This window comes from Aptenodytes forsteri, unplaced genomic scaffold (genome assembly GCF_000699145.1).
Source record: "Aptenodytes forsteri isolate BGI_AS27 unplaced genomic scaffold, ASM69914v1 Scaffold194, whole genome shotgun sequence".
Taxonomy (NCBI): Eukaryota; Metazoa; Chordata; class Aves; order Sphenisciformes; family Spheniscidae; genus Aptenodytes; species Aptenodytes forsteri.
This window is the reverse complement of record NW_008795243.1, coordinates 54,262-78,836: the sequence shown is the minus strand read 5'-3', so window position 1 is coordinate 78,836 and position 24,575 is coordinate 54,262. Positions and strand designations below refer to the sequence as shown.

Here is a 24,575-nt window from a genome sequence, read left to right as displayed (position 1 = left end):
TAGTGCGTGCTTGGGGTTTGATTTCTGTGGGATCTGGAATTGTACTTGAGTGGCCAAATAATAGCCTTGTAGGGGTGGTGTACTGTGCTTATTTTGTCTCTTAAACCTGTACTCCAGCAGGACAAGATGCCTATTGTTTCTTTACCTCTGTGTCCTCTTGTAACAGAATGAATATTACTGTAGGTTAGACTTCCTGTGGAAGAACAAGTTCAAAAAAGAGCGGGAAGAGATTGAAACCATGGAGAACCTAAATCGCGTGCTTCTGGAGAATGTGCTTCCAGCCCACGTAGCTGAACACTTCTTGGCAAGAAACCTGAAGAATGAGGTCAGCCATCTCTGTATATCCTCTGCTCTGTAAGAAAGCAGCGTACCCTGGAAATACCACTTAATGCTGATTTGAACAGTAGGTCCATACAGTGAGATTATAGATTTACAGTCACTTTCATTCCCCCTTACCTACCTGAAAGGCTTGCTTTACAGCACTGAATGCACCTCAGTACCTTGAAGTAAAAAATGTGAAATTATCTTAAGTGGCAATGCACTTTGCCTTTCAAAGGAGTGAGGAGGAAGAAGGGGATGGTTGAATCAACATGGATTTACATTTAAATCATATGCATTCAGATACTTTTTTCTTTGTGATCAGAGTGGAGCTGCATCCAGGTTCTGAATTTTCTTCTGGAGACCTTGCTTACTGAGGTGAAAATTAACCTTTTCCCTGAAACAGTGGCTATGTTAATTCTGGAAAGAAGTTCCGAACACTGAATTACCTGTTTACTCACTGCTAATGGACCTAATCCAAGCACCAGAAAAGTCAACCAAAAGACCCCCTGTTGACTTTGGTGGAAATTAGATCTGCTCCTAATATTGCTTTACAGTTTTAATAAAGCAAAAAAGGATGAAAAAATAAAAGCTTTTAGAGAGAGTAGCAGTTCTAGAGATCTTAAGTGCAATAATTTGAATTACTTGTGCATACCAAACAATTGTTCCAAAACTGACAAAAGAGGGGAGAGGGCAGTTTTAGGGATTCATTTTTGATCTCCTGAGTCAAAAAGGACATCTTCCCTTTCACTGTGGTTTGCATTAAGCAGTACTAATCAGTACTTTATATCACTACTTTAGTACTACCTGCAAATATTCATTTGGTAGCTAATGTCGAATGAAAACTGCTGTGGGGTTCTTTTGAATCCAGTGAAGACCTTGGCTGGAAGCCAGGTTGGCTCAGCTCCAGTTCTCAGTTCAGGCATTAAACACAGCAAACCATCAGGAGGTTGCTTTCTCATTTATGTGCTATTCCATCTCAGCTCCCCAGCAGAGCAACGCCATCTGCTCACCTTTGTATTCGCAACTGGATTTATATTGTCATCCCTCAAGATTCTTAGGTTGGAATGAGCTTTAGTAAATTTAGTGAAGATCAGAAATTGTAATGCGCTGAGCTCTCCAATCCAGTGTGTCAGCTGAAGTAAAAATGATTGGCATAATTTTAGTGGCATTCCTTAAAAAAAAAAAATCGAGTTGTTTCTTGTTTTGTTTATCTTTTAAACATGGTTTTCAAAGAGGGAAGAACCTTTCAAATCCCTGGAAATGTTCAGGAATATAAGCATCTGTCATGTCTTCAGATTTGTTTCAATGTCAGCAAGGATGTGTTGAGCCTTAAAGGACATTCTGTATGTGTATACACCTAAGAATATGTTAGGACAGATCAAGCCTTTGTTTTGTGTGGATATTTTGGTAAACAGATACTGGATTGAAATTTGCCTACATTTTCCTTAGTTGCAAACATTCATGTTAATATGGTTTTATGTATATTATTTTCTGTTTAAAGCAGATTTTGAGATGAAAATTAATATAATGATGAATAGTCTGTTTCAGAATACTACTTCTCTTAAAATTTTATGCATGCAGCTGTATGGAGAAAAGGGAAGACAAAGTATGCTGCTGAAGAACAGGCAGCAGGAATGAAAGGGGAAAAAATAGGTGGATGAATGCTACCTGGGAGTAGTGGGACTGTACTTTTAGATGACCAACAAAGGTCTTTTCATAACAGGATACACACTGAGTAATGCTAATATGGTAAAAGCAAAGTTACTTCAGAGCAAACTGTAATAAAGGTTTGTTTGCTTTACCAGAACCTCTGGAACTGGGTTTCCGCTTATAGTCTGCATGCTGGGTACCAAGCGGTACTTTCCAGTTGAGAGAGAGAAAGATAGGAATAAATATAAAATGAAAAGCAGGAAATGGGGCCAGGATTAAATATATCTGCACCTGGCTTGTGCAGCCTTTTCCTTTATGCTGTTAGCATCCAGATCCTCTATTAGTAAAAAGTGCTCAGGAGCTTTTGTGCTGCAAGCTAACTGGCAAGCACATTACTGAGCAAGAGGAATCCCGTTTCATTAGCTGCAGGATGGAGCCAGCACCCTCCTTAGAGCAGAAATTCTACCCCAGAGAAGCTGACCACCATACCCTTCCAAGAGGTAGCATGGGACCAGTTTGCCTCCTCCATCCTGAGAAGGTCTCCAGGCACTGGAGAAGAAGAGAGGACAGTAAGGAGAGCCAACCAGCAGAAATTCGGATGTTATCAAAGGGTTTGCCTCCTCCATCCTGAGAAGGTCTCCAGGCACTGGAGAAGAAGAGAGGACAGTAAGGAGAGCCAACCAGCAGAAATTCGGATGTTATAAAGGGGGAAAAAAAAAAGGAAAAGAAAAAATAAAAAGGGTTGACTGCAGAAGACAGCATGATTTTTTTTATTTTTGTTGAAACAAGCAAAGCCATTCCTTCCTGGAATGGTATTGCATTTAATTTTCTGATTAAACATTTTGGAGAGTACTGTTTCAAAAGAAGTACTGATAGGAAAATTAAGGCACCCAATTGCTACAGGCTTTATTGTTATGAATGATCAAAATAAACTAGCTGGGAGTGCCTCCTTAAAATTCTCTGACATTTATTGCGACAGCCACAATTACTACTCATCTGGTTATAAACAGTGCCATTTGTTGTTCCCATGCTGGTACTATGCTATAGAGCATTAGTGGGGATGGATATTGCTCCAGTATTAGAGGGGAAGGAAGAGAAATGGGACACCGTTGCTGAGCTTCAGCGTATGACAAGTGTTCACATGCAATGTGTTCATTTATTTTTGAGGTGGAGGAGAGGAAGGAGCGGTAACTCTGGTTATAGAAAAAGATTTGTGTCTGTAACTGTAGCAGTCAGGCATGCAGCCCTTTCTTACAGGTTGTCCCCGTACTGGGTGGACAGCCAACAGCATAAACGACACCGATCTTCCTTTGTCCCAACAGCACTTTTAGTTGAATCTCTGCTCCTGTCTTGTGCTCAGTCATATTTCTCTTCCTGATGACTGTGCATTGTGCAAGTTGCCATGATTTATTCTGGGCAACACTTCTGCTTTCAGGGAAGATAGCAAAGGCACTTCCGAATAGCTAATTAGGGCTCCACGTTTAATGTCTGTAAGATTGATTTTTTCCCACTGGCAGTTGTAGTAAGACAGGAGTTGCCACCCATCAGCAGTCCAGTCAACTGCAGCACCCAGGCAGTATCCAGTGTTAGACACTTCAGTAAAAGTTCGGGGAACAGCTGAAGATTAATGTGCTATTCACCCTTCTGCTTTTACCTGTAAATGTAAGGGCATGTTTTGCTTCTGCAGATGCTTTTTATACACTTCCTAGTTATGCATTTTTCTAGTATTCACATAAGCATTCAGGTTCTTAACCCTCTAAGCTCTTGTCCTTAATGTTGTTGAATAGCAATGACGTATACATTTATATATCTCTTATGTAATTTTTTTTTCCTTATTCTATTTTTAAATGTTCTATTTATCTTCTGGTTCCTGTATTATGAGGTGGTAAAATGAATCCATCTTCTACCATCTCTGCTTCATGTTATTCAGTAATATCATATGCCTGCAGCACTGCATAGTTGGTCTCCTTTTCCAGTGAGGGTTCAGTTGCAGCTCCTAACAGACCTGTGTTCTTATGACTTGAAGTTATATTCTCAAATGAACCTTTACATGGCGTTAGTTTCCATGTACTATCTCAGATATGGCACTGTCCCAGTATCACCTCTGTGCCTAGGTTTTGTCTGTTTCACAAACTTTACAACCAGTATCTCATCAGTAGTGTAATTCTGGCACGTTTTACATTCTCAGGATGCAAAATCAGCAGGATTCAATAAAGCAAATAAACCAGCTGCTATCTAATGTTTATCTGGTAAATTAAAACAACTTTTTTGTTACTAATTAACAGAATCCCTAGGACAAGAGAGTTGTGTATTAATATAAATTTTAACTGTACTATTATTTTGGCTGGATTTAACTTACCGGATTTTTCGAGCTGGTAGGAATATGAACAAAATTTTTCTTAAAAAAAAATATATTTGATCACAGATGTATACAGCTTGTTTATTTTGTCAGGTCAAGTTTCAAAAGTATGTGTAATAATCCATGTTTTGAGTATTAATTATCTACATTCTGCTATAAATACTCTTGTATCTCCCTCCAGTCTTTTATATAACACCGTGAATTTCCCCTTCTGTATTACCAAGGCCCTATATTTTTGATGCAGTCCTCTTTTAATAACCAGCACCATCTGTGTGGCCTGAATTCCTTCACCCAAAATTGAAATCAAGTTACAGGGAAGGTGACTTGAGGAAATAGAAGGAAAGCTGAGTTAACCACAGAATGTAATGTCTGTACCTATTCTGCTAACTTGCCTATGAAAAGCACTCAGCACATCAGTTCTTAACTTTTTAGTATATTTATATGCAAATGTTTCTGTAGCTTCAGTGTAGACATGCCTGAGGTAAATTTGAAGTAGGTAGATGTGAAGCAAAATGCAGACTGCAAAAGCTAAACATCCGAGGAGTGAGCCTATTAATCTTTTTCTACTGCTCTACTTAAGTAATTTCAAGCTAATTTGAGTATATCTGCACCCAGTCTAGGTGCATGCGTACTCAAGGCAGCCGCCAGTGTATGTCACTGCAGTACTACAGAGAGGACCTGGTTTTAAGTGTGAGAGACTGGAGCAAAGAGGTCATTTGGGGCCTGTTTCTGAATTTCTTAGAGTCAGAGTCATCCTGTATAGTTTCAGGCACTCCTCTTGAGTCCCTACACTAGGAAAAATTACCTCTTTAGCCTTTTTCCATAACCGACTGAGAGAGGGAAACACTGAGGTGATTGTGCCCATCTGGCATTAAAATGACCTTCCAGATAGGCACATCTGCTGTACTGACAATATAGGACACACAGGATGACTGTGCTCTCAGATACTTCAGTCAGGTGCTTAACTTGCCTAAATTCAGTTGATGTCATCCAGCCGGAGGGGTTCCCTCTCCCCACTGTTTGGTTACTTTATTATATGGATTAAATTTATTAACCAGGTGTTTATGGAGATGGATAAAATAGATGGCAGAAGAATATTATCACAATATTGGTTCTTCATGAAAAACTCTCTTGGCAAGAGGACAGTGGAGATCCAGAGCTCCTTTGAAGTTTAGTAGCGATCTGACAGTGAACTCATTGCTTGGATGTTTTGTTTAGTTGCTTTTCATTTGCACAATCAGGTCACTTTAAAGTGATACTGATTTTGTATCTATGGCTGTAAGCCGGATGTCAGGTACAGATGGGTGATTTCAACCGGCTCAGCTTTATGAATATAAATAATAATGCTGAATTGCAACGATTTGTTCCATCCCCACTGCACAGAGGCGTGGTGGAGCTTCAGTGATGCTCTGGTTATGGAATCCTTAGAAAATAAAGGGGCAGAAAAATCTAGTAATAAATTATCTACCTCCTCCAGCTGCCCGTGTTCCTCCCTGTCCGCCATTATTTTCATGTTTGCCCAGAAACTTCCCTCAGACTTGTTCTGGGACGAGGCGGTCAACAGTTTTCCCGTAGTTCTGCTATTTTTCAGTTATACATCACCAATAGAGATTCGCTATGTCTGTACACATCTGTGTAGAGACACGCCACATTCTTTCAAAAAGAAACGTATTGCCAGTGAAATTGCAAAAAAAAAAGCTTCGATAAGTAAAAAGGGAATAATATCTGCTCCTTCTTGAAATCACAGAACAAATCCTATTCACCTTATTCACATGAGTATTGAAACCCTTGTTTTACTCAAACAATAACTTGAACAGAATTTCACTTTATAGTAGCTTACAGCATCTTTTATTGCTGTGGTTACCTTTGTGTATAGATTTTTTTTTTTAAAGCATTAGTTTAATAAATATTCTTTCTTTCCTTTTTTTCAGGATGTGAATTTATCCTAAAAGAAGAGATATTCTAATGTTTAAGGGCAGTGGAGAGGAAACTGAAGGGTGGGGGGGTGGTCATTTTTAGCACCAGAAACTTCCTGTGGAGCAGAGGTGCTCTCATTTCAGTGGTCACAGAAGGCAGTGAAGAATCTGACATAAATAAATTTTAGTTCAGGTGACTTTTTTCCCTTTGCCTCAGCTCCTTGTTATGGAAAAGAAATGACAATTATTTTGTCCTTTTAGGCATCTTGTCATTTTAGGTTAGGAACTATCAGGATTGTGTTGCATTATGCATTTGTAGTGCATTGGGTTTGTGATTTTGGTTCAGTTTTCTAGTTATTACAAGAATACAAACAGCTAGTAATAAATTAGAGATTATTTTGCAAAATACAGTTTCAGCCGTGCAAGCCAGACCAAATTCTCTACGTGAGAAGCCTCAGAAATGGGCCCTATCTAATAATTCCATGAACATAAAATGTTCACTAATTTAATGTTCAGGAGGAAAAAAAGGTAACTTTAAATCACTAAAATATTTTCAGCTGTATATGTTGAGTCCCTTTAACAAACAGGTTTATACACCGTTTAAAGTTAATAAATGCAACTAAATGCAAAAAATACCCAACCACCATCTTAAGGCATTTGAACCACTGCAACGCCTCCCTTTTCAGAACCAGGACACTGCATATTAAAAAGGAAACTATTATTTAGAGCTGGTTATGACAGATTCTTTTTTCTCTATTCTGTTTTCTTTTGGACAGGATCTATATCATCAGTCATATGACTGTGTCTGTGTCATGTTTGCCTCTGTTCCGGATTTCAAGGAGTTTTACACAGAATCTGATGTTAATAAGGAAGGCTTGGAATGTCTCAGGCTGCTAAATGAGATCATTGCTGACTTCGATGATGTATGTACTTCTAACAACAATCAACATATGGTTTTGTCGTGGTTTAAGCCCAGCTGGCAACTAAGTACCACCCAGCCACTCGCTCACTGCCCCCCAGTGGGATGGGGGAGGGAATTGGAAGGGTAAAAGTGAAAAAACTCGTGGGTTGAGATAAAGACAGTTTAACAGGCGAAGCAAAAGCCGTGCACGCAAGCAAAGCAAAACAAGGAATTCATTCACTGCTTCCCATGGGCAGGCAGGTGTTAATGTCCCCCCTTCCTTCTTCTTCCCCCAGCTTTATATGCTGAGCATGACATCATATGGTATGGAATATCCCTTTGGTCCGTTTGGGTCAGCTGTCCGGGCTGTGTCCGCTCCCAACTTCTTGTGCACCCCCAGCCTGCTCGCTGGTGGGGTGGGGTGAGGAGCAGAAAAGGCCTTGACTCTGTGTCAGCACTGCTCAGCAGTAACGAAAACATCCCTGTGTTATCAACACTGTTTCCAGCACAAATCCAAAACACAGCCCCATACCAGCTACTGTGAAGAAAATTAACTCTATCCCAGCCAAAACCAGCACAGCTTTCAATCTTGGTAACTCAGGGTATGCAACAGTAAGCAAACATACTTGAAAGGGAGAGTGGAAGAGCTGTCAGAAAATAACTTTTGTGTGCCTAGTCACATGGAAATTACTTACAGGGAGTATTAAAGGAAAAAGAGATTTATGTGGGATAAATTAGATATTGATCTGACATCATGCTCAATTGCTTTTGATTCACTATAATGAGAATCCTATGTGTATATCTGATGGAGAAATTTTTGCCCTTTAGCTGCAGTTCATGAGGCAGTCATATTACATGCTGTATATTAGCTATAGTTTCTAAATACTAGTGCCTAAAGTCAGTACGTAAATCTATGTCCCCTAAAATGGTACAGCTTTGTGTTGTACCTGATCTGTGTTGCTCTCATTATACAGAGCATTGATCAGTTGATACATGGGCGACTCAAAGGATTGTATAAGTTTTAATATTCCATTCTCTGAAGTTACAAGCAAGTACAGAGTATGACTGCAGATGGATTGTGAAAAGACAGCTGTAAAGGTCTCACTGATAACAGTATTTGTCTTAAAGAAGGTCATTAGTGATGAAGATACCAGAAAAAGGCATTAAGATCATGTCATGACTCAGAGAGCACAGTCTGAATTTGCGGATCTGCAGCTATAGAGGGTATTTTAGCAGCAAATACATTTGGAGAACATTGGACTGTTCAAAACAACCTGGGATATGAACTAAAATCCTTGGATTTTAGTCCCATTGGCGTGGACCACCCATGGGCATGGAAGAGATGCTTACTTTCAGAAAGCTGCTTAAAACTTAACTGTTGGCTTGCATGGTGACTCAGTTCCAATATCAAATGAGTGAAAAGTCTACTGACTTTTAAGAGCTATATATACAATAAGGTGGAATTTATCCTCATTACTATAAATTTAGTCCCTTTATAATAAAAAGGGGTTTTAGCAGACAGAAATTCCCTTTCCTTGGAGGCTGTAACCATTGTTTTATCCATCCGTAAGTCCTTCATCCTGCATATACTTGTGAAGCCATTTGGGGTCTATTAAGAGACTGTTGTAAGAATTGATGCTCTGAATGCTGTTAGAGTAAAAATGCTGTTAGAGAAACAAGGCTGCTGATCTGAATAATGAATAACCATCCTTGTTCTACAGTTATTGTCAAAGCCAAAGTTCAGTGGAGTTGAAAAGATAAAGACCATTGGAAGCACTTACATGGCAGCAACAGGATTGAGTGCTACACCCAACCAAGAACAGTGTCAGGTACAGGAAAAGGTTCCTGCTTAATAAAAAACATGTTCAAATGAAGGCTAAAATTCTGTTCATTAAACTGCAGGTTATGTATAATGTTGTGGCCTAGTTTTTTTCTTATTAACATAGATTGTCTTGCACTAGACAATTGTATACTTTTGTTTAGTATATTATTGTGAATTATTGTTCTTCACATTGCGGTTTGAAAGTGCCACCTCTGTATTTGCTAAGTCTAAAACAGGCCTTCCACTCTAAATACAATACAGCATTTTATTCCTACATGTTACAGCAGAACTGAATTTATAGAGTACAAAAGACTGCAAGAATGAGTATTTTCCACTGTAAGCTGGGAGGGCTGAGTAGATGTATTAACCATACACTTACAGAACCCTCAGGCTCAGCACTGAGAACGTGTTCCTTTGTTTCTGGTTTACTTAATAGGGGAGGATTGGGAACTGCAGTCAGTAGAAATGAAGTTCGGAGGAGCAATTCATAACTTCTAAGCAAAAACCTTGCTTTTGCCATGATCTTTAGAGTACTGCAGGTTAGCAACAGAGAGACAGCAATTATGAATCAACACATTCTCTGCTAAGGATTAATGTGCTCTTGCCAAACTCATGTTCCTTCTAGACAGAAGCAATTAATGCCTGAACTATAGATCCTAAGGACCCTGAGGGCAAAAAAAGAATTATTTTAAATTAGCTCTGACATTTAATACAGGGAGGTGAAGGGGATGAAGGAAATGCAGAACTGTAGACTGGAGATGAGAAGACATAGAGGAGCTCTCAATCACAACTAAAAGTTGTATGTGCACAGGAAGAAATTTATCGTTTGTTATTTCCACAAACTGTGACTCAAGAGATCCAAGTTGTAGTGTTCCTTTGGTGATTTAGTACACATTTTCAAAAGAAATCCACCAAAACTCAGCAGTCTTCAGTCCAGATGCCCAAAGATCCACGGATAATGCAGTACGTCGGGTGGCAGTGACTGACTGCTAGGCAGACTGCTGGGAACAGCCCCCAGCTTAATACAAGCACCCAAGGAAGACTAAGTGCCTAAGGAGGGGGTCTGAATACATCAACTGAACAGGAAACCGTCTGTCTTAGCTAGAGTGAACTCCAAAGGAAACAGGCTTCATTCATCTAAACAGCTGCTCTGGCAAGCACCACTACTGTCCCACCTAGGCTGATGCATCTACTCTATGAATCATCTCCCGAAATTGTCATCTGTCCATCTGTTCTGTCACTTTATCTCAAGGAATTAGGAAGATTCAGTCATTTCTCATAGAGATCAGTGAGTCCATCTCTTATGAAATCATTCTCTTCTGAGGGTCCTACCCTGGGCTGTAGGAGCCCAAAAATCACTTTTCTCCTCAGCCTGAGAGGACTCAAACAGTACTTAGAAATCAGGCTACACTGTTGATGTATGAGGAGACATTAAGCCTATAGCCTTTTTAAGTGGTATAAGCTCTGAGCTAGTAAATTAGGGGGCAGAGGATGGGTTGCCTCCTCCCTCTCTTCCTCTTGTATTTTATTCATTTTCAGGTCTATTAGATGTTCTCAGAGGTGCTTGCTTATCTACCAGATGAGATCAGCGGAGGAACTCTTAAAATTGTAAATTTCACTGGAGCTTAAGCATTAACTAGGGTGCTGCTGTGCAACAGTGAGAGGGAGGAGTCTCTGTGGGGCTGTCCACAAGCATTATTTATTACTAAAGGACATAAAATAGAAGCAGACACTTAGAGAAAATTAACGAGCAAATCCTAGGCACACATAGACATTGAGTGTCTGTGGGATTAGATAGCAGCTAATCAATGACTTGGCAATCGAAACATTAGATTAGACATGTTTTGGACCTATCATCTCTAGACTGCCTGACTGTGTAAGTAAAATGCATCCTGGTCTATTGGCCATTGTTTGATCTAACTGATGCTGCACAGGGCACCATCTTCTACATTACTTTGCTGCTGCTGCCTGCTGGCATTAGGACATCCCTAAGGGTTTAAGTGCTTTCAAGTGTTCAGTGTATTTTGGTTGTATTCTCACAGCAACTAAGGCTAAAGAAAATGATTTTATTCTGTTTGTTTGGCTGTGTAAATTCAGGAACCTGAACGACAGTATATGCACATAGGAACCATGGTGGAGTTCGCATTTGCCTTGGTGGCGAAACTGGATGTCATAAACAAGCATTCATTCAATGACTTCAAGTTACGAGTAGGTATGTATCACAGGATTTTTATGAGTATATCATGGAGGAGGGGGAGAATTCAGTGTGAAGTACCAGCTGATTAAAGTGTTAGTAGAACTGACCAAAAGGGCCATGAAAGTAAATAGCGCCATCTTTACCCTGTTTAAAGGCAGCCTACGTGGTATTACCCATTAACCATAGCTGCTGTTGTGGCAAGGAGTGTTTCAAAGCAGGACTCGGAAAAGGGCAGTATTCCGAAGTGAAGAATGGTTGAAAAATACGTTCCCATGGCTCTGAATTGTTTTATGGTAACTCTATAATAATTATTCTAGAGGTTGTTAACCACATAAATTTTTTAAGCTTATCAATACCAAAGGACAGAAGAAGACTCTAGACAGGGCTTTACAAAACCATATACGTGGTTTTGGAGGACAAGAGCTGTAAGGGGCCAGTGAGGCTGGAGTTTGAAATATTTTAGATGTACTAAACTCAAGCAAGCGTACAAAAATGCACCCTTTCATTCCCAGACAAAGGAGGGTATTTCGCGTACAAAAATGCACCCTTTCATTCCCAGTGTTAGACAAAGGAGGGTATTTCTCTTCTTTGTTATTCTGTGGTTATTGACAAATAAGAGCAAAGATGACTGGTGGTTTATATTTGAAAGGGGTATCCCTTATATTTCAGCCTCTAATTGCTTCTATTTGTGCAACACGGTATTTTAAAAAAGAAATAGGCAGCTGCAGTAAGCCATGGAAAGCATGATGAAATAAATTAATTCAGAGCTGGTCAAGAACCATATGTTCCAAAATGTTTATTTCCTGATAGCAGTACACAGCAGTTTTACAATGCAATGTGTAACTTGGAAAGTGTGAAATGAAAGCAGTAAATAAATACTGGAAACCCATAAATCCCGTAAACATGTCAGAAGTATTTGATTTCCAACAGTTATTCTGCTGTCTTGTCTTTTTCTTGCTGTGCCGCTTGCTTTTCCTTTTGGCTGCTCCTCTCATGTTTGTTTCACAGTGCCACCCACTGGCAAAACTTGCTATCTTCTGACTTGAAATATGCATGTGTTCCTGAGAGTGCTCCTTTGCCAGTATGTTTTGTATTCCCTGCTAGAGTTAAAAAATGACAAAGCAAATCTGAAGTATGCTTCCTTCTCAAAGTGTTACAGAACTTGATGGGTTTTAAAAAAAAGTGTAGAGATACCATATTTCTGTACAGAATAAAAGTTCTCTTCTTGCCATAGATGACACATGCCACGTACTTGCAAACATACTTATATCAGCAGTGTCAGTGCAGATAAAGAGCTGCTGAGTGTCGGGGCTAAATCTGCAAACTGATTAAAGCAATACTGACTCCTTTAAAGTCGGGATCATAAAGCAATCTTTCTAGGGGAAAAAAAGATACCTACTTGTGATTTTTAAAGTGTTTGCTATAGGTTCCAGAGAAGTCAGAGTCCTTTGCTTCATGAAATGAGGAATGATTAAATCTACAAAGGGACACAGGCCCCAAACTGGCACTTTTGCCACCTTAATCCAATATAGGCACCACTGAGATCTTCACTTCCCATCTTAACTTCACTTCTTCTCCACTTCCCGCCACCACCTGACCATGAAAGCGTCTGATATCCATAGCAATTAGAGCCACAGAAACATTTGAGCATCTGCCCCGACATAATCCCCGCTTTAAACCTAAACTGCCATTTGTAAAAACCTTCCTCGGCCAGCATCTAACCCCAGAATTGTTACAACTCACTAGAGGTCTCAGCTTTCAACCTTCATTTTCTGTGAGTGCCTGAAATGCTAGTTGTGCCTTAGGAGGTACACAGCCTACCCTGACGTTGTCAGGCAAGGGAGCGGAGCACCTAGATTATATTTCAGGCATTCCTCCCCTTCTGTTAGCTAAGGTGCTTAATTTGTTAGACAAGCTCAGAAATGCTTTGCCGTAAGTTTTGCACGGGTACTGCTTTTTTTCAGAACAGAACAGAGGCTGATATGTTGTTTTCCGTATAGCTTCATGGTTAGAACATTTGTCTGTGTTGTAGGTGAACTTAATTTGGTTCCTGCTTTTGGCTGAGGCTGCTCAAGCATGTGGATTCCTGTTCCCTGGAGAATGCTATGAGGCCAGGCTGTAGGATACTTTGGAATGAGATTTTTCTCTGTCCTGCTGAACAGTATTTGCCTTTTCGTGGAATAATTAAATGTCGCTTTGGATACGAGAGAGAGAGACAGATGGTATCACCCTCTGTTAGAGCGTTCACCTGGACTGAGAGCACTACTTTTCCAGCCTTGCCCCAACAAACATTCACGTGTGTCATGCGAAGGAGGCCCGCACTAGCAGGGATGACATAGAGCAGCACATCCCAGAATGCCTGCGTGGCCAAAACACATTCCTAAGAGATATGGGTAGAAGTCTCCTTGAAGGAGGAGGGTTCTGAAGCTGGCTCTCCAGCCCCTGAGGTATTACTCAAACCATCAGCAGTGGTGGTTCAGGAAGGAGGTAAAAAAAAAAAAAAAGACACCTCCTGCCCATTGTATTTTTAGGAAAGTCCCACTGCACTGCCCTAATTTCTGGACCATGGCAGAGCGTATGCCACACACATCTCTTCAGTATTGCCTACTAGCCAGCTTGGGCTACTCAGCAAATGGCTGTTGTGGATTCCACTCTTAGGTCCCTAGTGCTCTCTACACGTTGGATGTCATGAAGCAGAAAAACACACCCATGACCTGGGTGTTAATGCAGAGTGTTGCAAGGCCTGAGTCCCTTTGTGCATTTAATCCCAAGTGCTTAGACAAATATTTATCAGCTATCTGGTGTCCTTTAGGGTTTGCATATTTCCCCAATTTTCTAAATTTAACTGCCACAGTCACTTTTTCCAGGGTTCCCAAGTGGTCTTACAGTGTGGTTGCTAGCCCATGCTGCCATCTTACATATGATCCCTACTAGATGAGCCAGCTCTGAGATGCCTCCCCGGGCTACGATCACACTTTCATTTTGCTGCGTAGAGATATCCCTAGTGATGGTTTCTGTCAAGGAATTAATAGAAGTCAGTTACGATCCAGTGATGTGGAGATAATTTTAGAAATCCAGACAACTCACTTGTCCAGGGTTTATTTCTCACTAGGTCTAACTTGGCTTCCCTGCTCATTGGTATGTATAGTTATAATTATAGTATATTTGATGCTGGTTAACGATAGTGCTTTTGATTTTGCCTCCTGGATTCCTTCCCTACTAGCAGAGTACAACTCATTCCCTTTACCATCGTAACATAGGATACAAACTGACTGCAAGATAAAAAATGCCCAGAGTCTAATGAGGGACTACACTATGTTGTTCTTCACTCTTACAGTGTGCATTTCAGAGCTAGCAATTTGTTACTCTTACTCCATGCTTAATCAAATTATTTGAATACATATATTTATATTGCAGTTATTTAGGACCATTCTATGGGTAATCCAGCCTTCAGAACAAGGCTTCAAATCCTTCCAGCTCATTCACATTAGTTTATTCTGCATTTAAGAAGCAAAGAATACTGTAAAAGTAATTTGATTTGGCCGTCAACTATTGCAGAGAGAAGTTCTTTTCACTACAAGTAGAAATGAAAAGAAATTCTTGTATAACTGTTCTCCCAGAAGCTGCTGCTCTCGCACAGTGTGTTCCTCATGCTATCTAATACAGGCAGTAGCAGGTTATTAGGATACTAATGGTTGAAAATATCAAATTTACTCAGGATGGCAGGGAGCTGTAAAACTAAAATTAGATGAACTAACTTGTGCCATTTTTATAACTAACATCCTCCTGCTGTAAATGGTTGATAAAACAGTTGTGAACAGGCCATTGGTTGCTCTACTCACTATTCAGCATGGGCCAAATACCATGTTCATTGACTTGATATGTTACCAGATGCACTGTGTATCCTTGTTTGGTGGATCTTCTTCTTTAATGTTAAGTTCTGATGTTTTCCAGGTATCAACCATGGACCTGTAATAGCTGGAGTAATTGGAGCTCAAAAACCACAATACGATATCTGGGGCAATACAGTAAATGTGGCCAGCAGGATGGACAGCACTGGTGTCTTAGACAAAATACAGGTAAGCCTTGGTTTTGAGCCAGTATTTTTCTTAATCCTTTGAGTTTGGTGCTTAAAAAACATCATGTATTTGTACACTAAACGGGTCTGTGTTTTGGAGCTAAGGATGCCTACAGAAGAAAATTACCTACCAGCTGTATCTGTACATTTCAAAAGAATTAGACCTTGGGCAGGAAAGTAAAGAATTAAAATAAAATTCTAGGGAAAATGGGAGGAGAATCAAAACTTTGTCTTGACCCTACAGAGGAATACAGTGGAGGAGGTAACGGGTTGCCTGGAAATGCATCCCTAGATTACGAGAAGATTTGAGGGGAGTCACATTTCTATTCTGTGAATTTCTAAACTCGTAAAATACTAGCTACCCTATCTCTGAAGGGCATTCCTGATGTTAATTATTTTTAAATAAAGGAAATGACCATAACTGCTGTACATCAAGTTAAATCCATAAAGCAATCACGAAACTTCCCTTTTAAGGAACCATGCTGATTAATAATCTTTATAGATTATTATCTGTATAGATTATAGATAGACCTGTATGGAAAAGACCTTCAATTTAGTAACTTTCCAGTGATTCCATATTCAGGGATCACATTTTAAGTTTCTGGCTAGCATGCTGCCTAGCACTTTGGGATCCCAGCATGTGATTGAGAGCACTCCAAATCTATGACTGAGACTATTCCGAACTAAATAATGGAAAAGTAGTTACCAACTGTTGGTCAAAACTGAAAACAGAAGGGATGTCAAAGCAATGACATCTACAAACAGTTGCTTGCTTCACAAAGAAACACAGTCTGAGACAACTGATGCTGTTGAACAACCTCTGTCCTAGCGGGCTTTCACCTAAAATGGCAGAACTGCCTAAAATTTGGTTCACTGCCAGTTATGTGAGAAACTGGCAACAGCAGCTCTGACAGATGATGCTAGTGTCTTACTACCACTTCATTCACACAGCCTTAGCATTTGCAAAAAGATGGGGAAGCTTGGGTCTACTGAAATGGAAGACAGCTCCTGAAGTTGAGAAAAATGCTATATGAGGAAGAGTGTTGTCCCTAGTGCCATTTGTGTATCTGCGAGCGCTCTGTTTGCAATCCTAAGTATGGAAATGGTTATACCCAATTTGATACTTGATGTAAGCGATTAGAATGGGCATCCAGCAACAGACTATTTGAAAGCTCAGGTGCTCAAACCTCACTTGAGACCCTTAAAGGCCTTATAAGCATTATAGCAAAACCTTTATCATTGCTCAAAACATACGTTCTCTTCACACTCTGGAAGAAGATTCTGCTTTGCTCTGTTATCAACGCTGGTTGTATTACTGTATTGTTGCAGGTTACAGAGGAGACGAACAACGTCCTGCAAACACTGGGGTACATGAGCACTTGCAGAGGAATAATAAATGTAAAAGGAAAAGGAGAACTGAAGACATACTTTGTACATACTGAAATGACAAGATCCCTTTCACAAGGGAACGTGGCATCTTGAAGAATGCTTGTATGTGTCATCAATACCATATTTTCAGGAAAGTATCACGCACTTTTTAACTACATTTTGGCCCTTAACATGCGTGCTATTTTCTGGTATGTGGCACTTATTTTAATATGGCTGCAGAATAGTCCCATGAGCCATCATTTTGCACCTTGATATTCCTATGTTCAAGGACAGTTGCGATGTACGCTGTAGGACTGGAAGATTGTACTGCAACTTGCACTGTTATTCAAAGACAAGAAAAGAAGGAATAGGAATTAAAAGGAGGTAATTCATCCTGGAAGGACTAAAAAGAGATGTTAGTGACAAATGCGGGGAAAAAAGGCAATAAAGCTAGGGGTGCATACTATTTCCTGATGCATGGTGTTTTCTGGAAAATACAGTCGCTCCCCAATAGCATCTACTAATCCGGTATTCAAGTATACAGTATTTGTAAATAAGTTTACTCTGTCCACACATGATTTGGATGTGATCACCAGTTGCATCTCATAGCCAGGGACACGTTGGGTGGCTTGCTGGCATTCTTTCTGAAGAGAGAGCTAACAATGCTGGAATAGTTTTGTACAAACGTGTCAAATGTTTTGAAGCTATTGTCTTTTGTAAGGTTAATTCATTAAAAGTTTATATGTACTTTGTCTTACTGTTGCTGTCTCTTAGTTTTGCTTCCTTCCATGGCTTCTGTCACTCTAAACCTGCGCGTCCTCTGCTGCTGTCACTGCTGCCTTTTACTGAGCAGTTAGATGTTGAGGCAGGCTATGGCCAGCTATCTCAATAGCCTCGGTCACTAATACCTGCTAGACTCGCTATTGCCTTTCAGAAATTGAACCACTTCTATTGTCTTCAGTCTTGGGTGGCATCCTAGGCACTTTGCAGTCATTTACTCCCTAGGCGATACAGAAGACTCACCTCAAATCCATAAACACAAGCAAAGTGGGGGATACTGGAGACAGTAGCAGTGTTGCTACTTTGCAACTGGCCTGCAATGCTTAAACAATAGCTGGGAGAAGCTGTACAAGAGAAGAAACGTTTTATTTGTTTTGCACTTTGACAACTTCTTTTGCCCTTGCATGCCTTTCGCTTAACCTTTACAATGCCTGATTTCATGGGATATTTAAAATAATCTAGTTTATCAGGACATGAGTATGAGCAGAAGATACAAAACATGCTATTTTGTGGATATTCGAGATCAATTTAAATCCCATTGAATTAAAAAGTATCACACTTGCAGAGTTTCATAGATGAGCCAGGTGAAAGACTGAAAAAGCAGGTAATTGTACTATCTATGCTCCTTTGAAGCATAGATAGTAAAGATTAATTTTTGCTTTGCTATTATCAGTACTTGAAATTAACATATTCTTTTAGTCATAACAGCCTAACAAGACCAAGATTAATAAAATCCTCCTATTTAAAAAATAGCATATAATTACAAGACTTTTTTCTGACTGATATCGTATGAATATAGAAGTCAACTTATGCACTATTAGCTCTGGCATGTTACCGAAATGTAAAAAGTATTCCGATTTCTCATTCATGAAACATGCATTGGTGTCCTTTCAGCAGGAGTTCTCAAAATTGTGGGTCACAAATAACTGGCATCAGGCCACAGTCTCACCGAGTATGGCACGGTTTACTCACAGCAGCCATCTGCCTGCTAGCAAATTGGAATGGCGGTAGATTTCAAATGCCTACATTTGCAGTAAAATAGCCAATCTGAATTTTGATCCTTTTAAGTTAGTCTAAAAGCAAAATGCAAGTTATTTCAGTTAATGTCCAACATAACACACTTGTTGTCTCACCCAGAGCTGGAGACTTTTGATCAGTAACTCTCAAGATAGGTGGTCAGGCTAATAAAATCTCATTAAAAATGTTTTGATGCCTTTATGAGTTCTTCCTTTTAATTAATAAGACAAATATTTCCAGTGGAATGAAAGACTATCCAAATAGCTCACATGGCAGCAGAAACAATGTCCCGGTCATCACCTAAAACAAGCTATCACTTAGCTATGCTTAAGACTTCTCCTAAATCCCTCCTCTCCACTTACTATAAATTTGTCCTAGGAACAATTAAAAAAAATCATAAAATCTCTTAGACTTTGAATGTAATCTGGGCCCTTAAACTCCTTCTGATATTATCACAGGTCAAAGCAACCATTTCTTACTGTGGATGAAAACCCTTTATGTAAAGTTGATTATATTGTACTGTTGTATCTATGTGCAGCTTTCAGGTATAACCTGTACATTCAGGATTTTGCTTTTCATTTGTATTCTTGCACACTTTGGGCATCAGCAGCAAACCTTGTACCTAACTCGACAGCCTTGATTTTTATAAAAGTTAAACAATATTATATTTCTGTAAACCATGAAACGTTAAAACATTTGAATGGCCGTGAGCTGACCGGTCCAATGAAATATAAAGAAAGATATATACGTGCCCTCCAAGAGCATGTCGAAAATGCCCTTGTTCAGACCACTCATGTTTCACCAGTGTTCTTCTCTCATTTTGTACTTGCATTCAGATTCTTGCAGCCAAATCCTGCTAAAGAACAAGAAAGCGGGTAAAAGATGATTATACATGCAGCATGATGCCCAGACAAAGAAAGGTGCATACCATCCTCTCTCCAGCCTTCAGTTACTGATTATTATTATTATCTTTCTAGTGCCGAGAAGCTATTTGTATCCAATAAATACTTTTTGTCTTCCAATGCATTTTACATCTACTGTTTATACTGTTTTATTTCTCCCCTGTCTGGATTGACCCAGAGTTCTGGTATCCTCTTTCTTCCTCTCCCACAGCAATTTCATCTGCCTCAATAACTGGATATAACTAACACTGCTCACATATCGGTGTGTAACTTGAAAAGCGTTATGATAACCATACAAACCAGTATTCGAGATGCCATATATTCTACATCACAGTAAGGCTCAAGTTCTACGCCTTCCATGTTGGTGTCATAGTTCGTAGGTCGCTAGCGAACCACAAAGCATGGGACTTCCAAAAGTACAGTGCAAATGTATTTCACACCATGAGGCAGCGGCCAAAAGACCAATGTAAGAGTGATTCACTGTGGACTGGGAAAATGAAATCCAAATGGGAACACCTGGGGAGCCTGCTGGATTTCTTTTTCAAAATCCATGCTTTGCTCCAATTTATGGAGGGCTACCAAGGGACAGGAAGAAAGATTAGACTTGCAGATATTTTTGTTAACTACAAAAGTAGTTGGGATTACCTGTAAATTAATGCTATTTAGCTGCTCTTTCTAAAAAGAGCCATTAGCATCATATTTATGCTGTGTGAAAAGCATTTTTTATTCTCTTTATATTCTTTTATGATTCCTCTGTTTTGTAAAATATCTACAGACCTTCCCTTTTTCTACTGAGGCACAGGTAGGAGTTCAACCTGCTTGTTTCTAAAGCGACAGCTGTGTGCATCTGAAGGTAGAGCTGTTGAAAGTCTGTCCTGTTTTGTTTTCAGAACCTCATATCAGGACAGAAAACGAGCTATGTTGTCAGGATGCTTTATATAGCAGCAGATTTACTGTTAAAAGCAATGGTTACTTTGTCCTTTGATATGTCGTTTTCCTTTTGGTTGTACTTCTGTATGAAGATAAATTTTTCATTTTCAGATAGCAGATTCTCCTTCACCTGACCTAGATACTACCCTTCAGTACGTTTTACAAGCGGACCCCAAACAATTTTAAGACTAGGGCTTGTTAGTTTTATTTTTCCTTTCTTGTCTAAAATAGTGGAGTGACTCTGGGGAGGATACAAATGTAGAATGAGATATATGTGCCTTAAATAAAACATGTAATTAAGAGAGTATTTTTGTTCCTTGAAGTACTTCAAATTTGTATGGATTTCTCAAAAGTGGTGTATAAATCAATTGTAGCTGGTTCACCCTAAAGTTTGCTATGTATTAATTTTAAAGATTTTCAAATTTAGGGGCAGGAATTATTCAGGTCAATTTAGTTAGGATATTTTAATCCTGTTTGCAACTATGAAGATATGAACCCCTTTATGTTGTAGGATGCCACTGTTCAAAACAAAGATTCTGCCAAGAATTGTTTGAAATTTTTTGATGGAGCATTTTTCAAATAAGTATGTAGCCATTGAGATGCTCTTCATGAAAATCTCAGTTTTGACAGGAAAAAATGCATGTGAAGTATTTTGAAAGATTGACATTCCTGGACTAGAAAGTTTCATGCTTGCATTCCAAAACAGTGTTGCAAATAACAATTGTTATGAAAGTAATGTCCACCTCATGTATAAAATTGTGTATTACTCTACTTACCAAGAGGGTTATTGAACAGAATATTCATCTGACTCGGTGAATTGGAATATCCGTTCAGCAGATACCAGTCAGCATACAAATAATAATTGAAATTATATCAGTTAACCAGTTATCATTTAATAATTGTTTTTAAATTATTAAAATAAAAATAATTATAGTTATTTGAAAAGCCTAATTCTCCAGTCAAGCAGTTGAAATTGTAGTCACAGGCCAACCAGGAAACGTTTGCAATCTGCAGACCAAGGCTCAGTCATGGTAATTGTGTAGAGAATTATTTGAAATGAGATATATTCGGGGAAAATTTAAAAATTTACTGAGCAGCTCATGAAGAAAGAAAACCCCTGAAGATTGCAAAAGGTGTGCTGACTTCTGCAGGTGATGTACAGTTGTCTCCGTCTCCTTCAGAAAACTTCTGAAGAGTCTTCCTGTTTGAGATGGGTGGTCTGTCACTAATTCAGGGTCTGGAAGAAACAAGCACTTGTGTGAAACGACTGGCTTGGACCAAAGCTACGGTAGTGGAAAGGGGACAGAGTTTTTGAGCCATTTTTGTTTCAGCCTCTTTTTCAAGGGCCATCGGATGCAGCATTTGTTGGCAAAGGCTGTCTCTCCTTCATGGATCAGCTGAGGGTCAGGAACATACCACAATCTGATACATGTTGAGGTCAAACAGCAAGGACAGGAGATGGAATTGCTAAGCCTTACTTTGAGGCTAGCCATCTCAGCTCTAAGTGACATGAGTTTGAAACAGGTACATCAGCTTGTATGCAGTAAGAAAACAGCTACTGTGGTTTTTCTGAGTGTCAATGACCTGTCCAGTTACGTGTCATCTGTCCTCTTGTGTCTGTCCCATCTCCATCCCCCTGTCATTGTCATCTCCATCCCGTTCCCCCCCCGCCCCCATTACCATTTGCTTCACAAATTCCTTTTAGGAGTTTTCTTGCAAAGTTATTCCATAAGCCAGTTTGACATTTCAGAACAGTGACCCTACCTTTCAGACACCTTTATGACTATAAAAGTACATATCAACTTATTCGAAATTCAGGAACCTTAGCGCATCCCCCTGTCATTGTCATCTCCATCCCGTTCCCCCCCCGCCCCCATTACCATTTGCTTCACAAATTCCTTTTAGGAGTTTTCTTGCAAAGTTATTCCATAAGCCAGTTTGACATTTCAGAACAGTGACCCTACCTTTCAGACACCTTTATGACTATAAAAGTACATATCAACTTATTCGGAATTCAGGAACCTTAGCAGTGGAACCTGAGGGGGATATTGCTAATCCCTAAAAAGGCAGGCAATTGAACTTCTCCTCCTTAAGACACTGAATTCAAAACAACTTTTAACACTCTGGTGTCTGAGTTCAGCTGTATTTGAATGCTTACTTTTAACCATATAGATTAAAATTGCTCCATCACCCTCCCACAATTGTTTACGTGTTGATATTTAAATTACTAAGGAAACAGACTGACCTCCAGTGCTACTCTGTAACGGGAACACTTAACAGGAGCATAGTAGCAGTGTATGATCTAAGTCTGCTTGTAACTGGAACAAAAACAAAAACTGGGCGTTCATACCCTGCTTCTGGAGAGTCTGCAAAAGGTGACCAGGAAGAAAAAGCCTTTGTAAAATTCAAATAATTCTAAAGGGATTTATACCTTCATTGGGAAGGAAAAATGAACTGAAAACCATCATTTTAATTTATTTCAAATGGGTGGTTTAGGACAAATCTGTAACAAGCATCCAGCAGTATTTCTGACAATCTGAATTGCATCCAGACAGTGCAATTCAGTTAATGCCATCTTAAATGTTAATCAAAATGAGGTACATATGAACAGTAGAAGGAAAACTGGGGAGAAACATTTCAGATCTGACTTCAGAGCACTTCCCTAGCTTAGTTGAGATTTCTGGCCAACGGTTTCTTGCTGCTCTATTTATAGCTGCAGCTTCAGCTGAGCTGCTTTTTATAAATGGGCTTGCTATCTCGTGGTGCTCGGACTAAACTACAAAAAAGCACTTGCACAGTGGCAAACATGTTTCTGCATAGGAAGCTGATGTAAGGCAGCTGTTGGATTTTCAATTCCACTGCTCCCTCACGCTGCGCTAATTTGGCCCATGCTGCAGAAAGAAGAGGACCCTAATTAGTAGAGGGACGTTATTAGATAAGCAGATGGGAATTGTCACAAATGATTAAAAGAACACCCACCCAAGACTGTAGAATATAAATACCTCCACACTGCACTTGAGAAGAAGCAAGAGGCTACATTATTCACTGTGTTAGTGATGGGAGAGCAGCAGCTATATAGTAGGGATGGGACTTTTATATCAGTAGACCAGAATTATTGCATGGGTCCATGATGCCCAAAATAATTGGTTGCAAAGATCTCTGGTACCCTGAATGTTGGGGGGGGTTTGTAAGTAAATCTTGGATGTTCAGTAAAAATAACATGCCTGGAAGAGTGCTGTTGTGAAAGTGCTTGCCAAAAGATACTAGTAGCAATAATAACAGTAATGCTGTACCTTTGGCACATTAGTTCTGCAACTGTGGTTGCAGAAAAGAAAGGTAAAATGAACCAAGCTAGTCACAGATCCCCAAGCGGAACAGTAAGCGTAGTTACGTGTATGTAATAAAGCAGGATAACTGTGAGGTGAATATCAAAACTAGGAGCCAGGCGCTACCAGGGTAGAGCAGTTTTAGAGGCAATCTGTTGTTAGAGATTGCATCCGGGAGACGCTTACTTTCAGTGCCCCCAACACGAGTGTTTATATGTGAGAGAGATTTCCAACCGCATTGCCTGAAATGGCTGAACAGCCTGTTAAAACCTGTGCCCGAGTGGGCGAGGAGGCGCGGAACGAAGAGACCCCGAGTTCCCCGAGACTCGTGATCCTCATTCTGGTAGAAACTCCACATTTTGCTGTGGTTTTATTCAACCTCTCCCCTTAAAAGGGGATTTCGGGATTAGTGCAGCCAGCCATGCAAAAAAGTCAGTCCCTTTCGGCCAGGCTTTGCTCTAACCTTCTTCCCCAGCATCCAAGGACAGTAGGGGATCAGGGAGCCGGCCGTGAGGGAGGGCGGCACTGGAGCCCCGGGCCGGGCCGCAGGTCAGGCTGCCCGCTGAGATGGCCCTAAGGCCGCTGCTCAAAACTGGGCCCAAAACCTCACGCCTGGGTGTCCGCAAATCCACACTTCCAGGTTTAACACCACTCTGTGGAAACGCTCTTCCCCAGCATCCAAGGACAGTAGGGGATCAGGGAGCCGGCCGTGAGGGAGGGCGGCACTGGAGCCCCGGGCCGGGCCGCAGGTCAGGCTGCCCGCTGAGATGGCCCTAAGGCCGCTGCTCAAAACTGGGCCCAAAACCTCACGCCTGGGTGTCCGCAAATCCACACTTCCAGGTTTAACACCACTCTGTGGAAACGCCCAGAGCTGCCCCGGGCCCCCCGTAGCCGCGACCACTAGGGCCCAGCCGCGCCCGGCGGTCGGTTCCTGTCAGGCTGCCTCAGACTCGGGGTCACGCCCGGGAGGGGTTTGGCCCGGTGCTCCCTGCATCGGCAGCCCGTTTC

The 24,575-nt window shown here is 40.4% G+C and overlaps 2 protein-coding genes across 3 annotated transcripts in view; both read left to right on the top strand.

Annotated features, from left to right (window-relative positions):
• ADCY2 (adenylate cyclase 2) overlaps positions 1–19,435 on the top strand; it is a 219,105-nt gene extending 199,670 nt beyond the window's left edge. The window contains exons 19-24 of one of the 2 annotated variants that reach the window (XM_019471906.1): positions 167–325; positions 7,023–7,169; positions 8,869–8,976; positions 11,067–11,181; positions 15,121–15,245; positions 16,574–19,435. In XM_019471906.1, the coding sequence (XP_019327451.1) occupies positions 167–325; positions 7,023–7,169; positions 8,869–8,976; positions 11,067–11,181; positions 15,121–15,245; positions 16,574–16,726 (807 nt within the window). In that variant the 3' untranslated portion in view covers positions 16,727–19,435. The remainder of the gene's footprint in view (positions 1–166; positions 326–7,022; positions 7,170–8,868; positions 8,977–11,066; positions 11,182–15,120; positions 15,246–16,573) is intronic. The other variant, XM_019471907.1, reaches the window with a different exon arrangement.
• A 4,699-nt stretch (positions 19,436–24,134) lies between these two features.
• The window catches only part of CUNH5orf49 (chromosome unknown C5orf49 homolog), a 9,231-nt gene continuing 8,790 nt past the window's right edge, over positions 24,135–24,575 (top strand). Inside the window, exon 1 of the mRNA XM_009278712.2 lies at positions 24,135–24,316. Coding sequence (XP_009276987.1) covers positions 24,135–24,316 — 182 coding nt within the window. The remainder of the gene's footprint in view (positions 24,317–24,575) is intronic.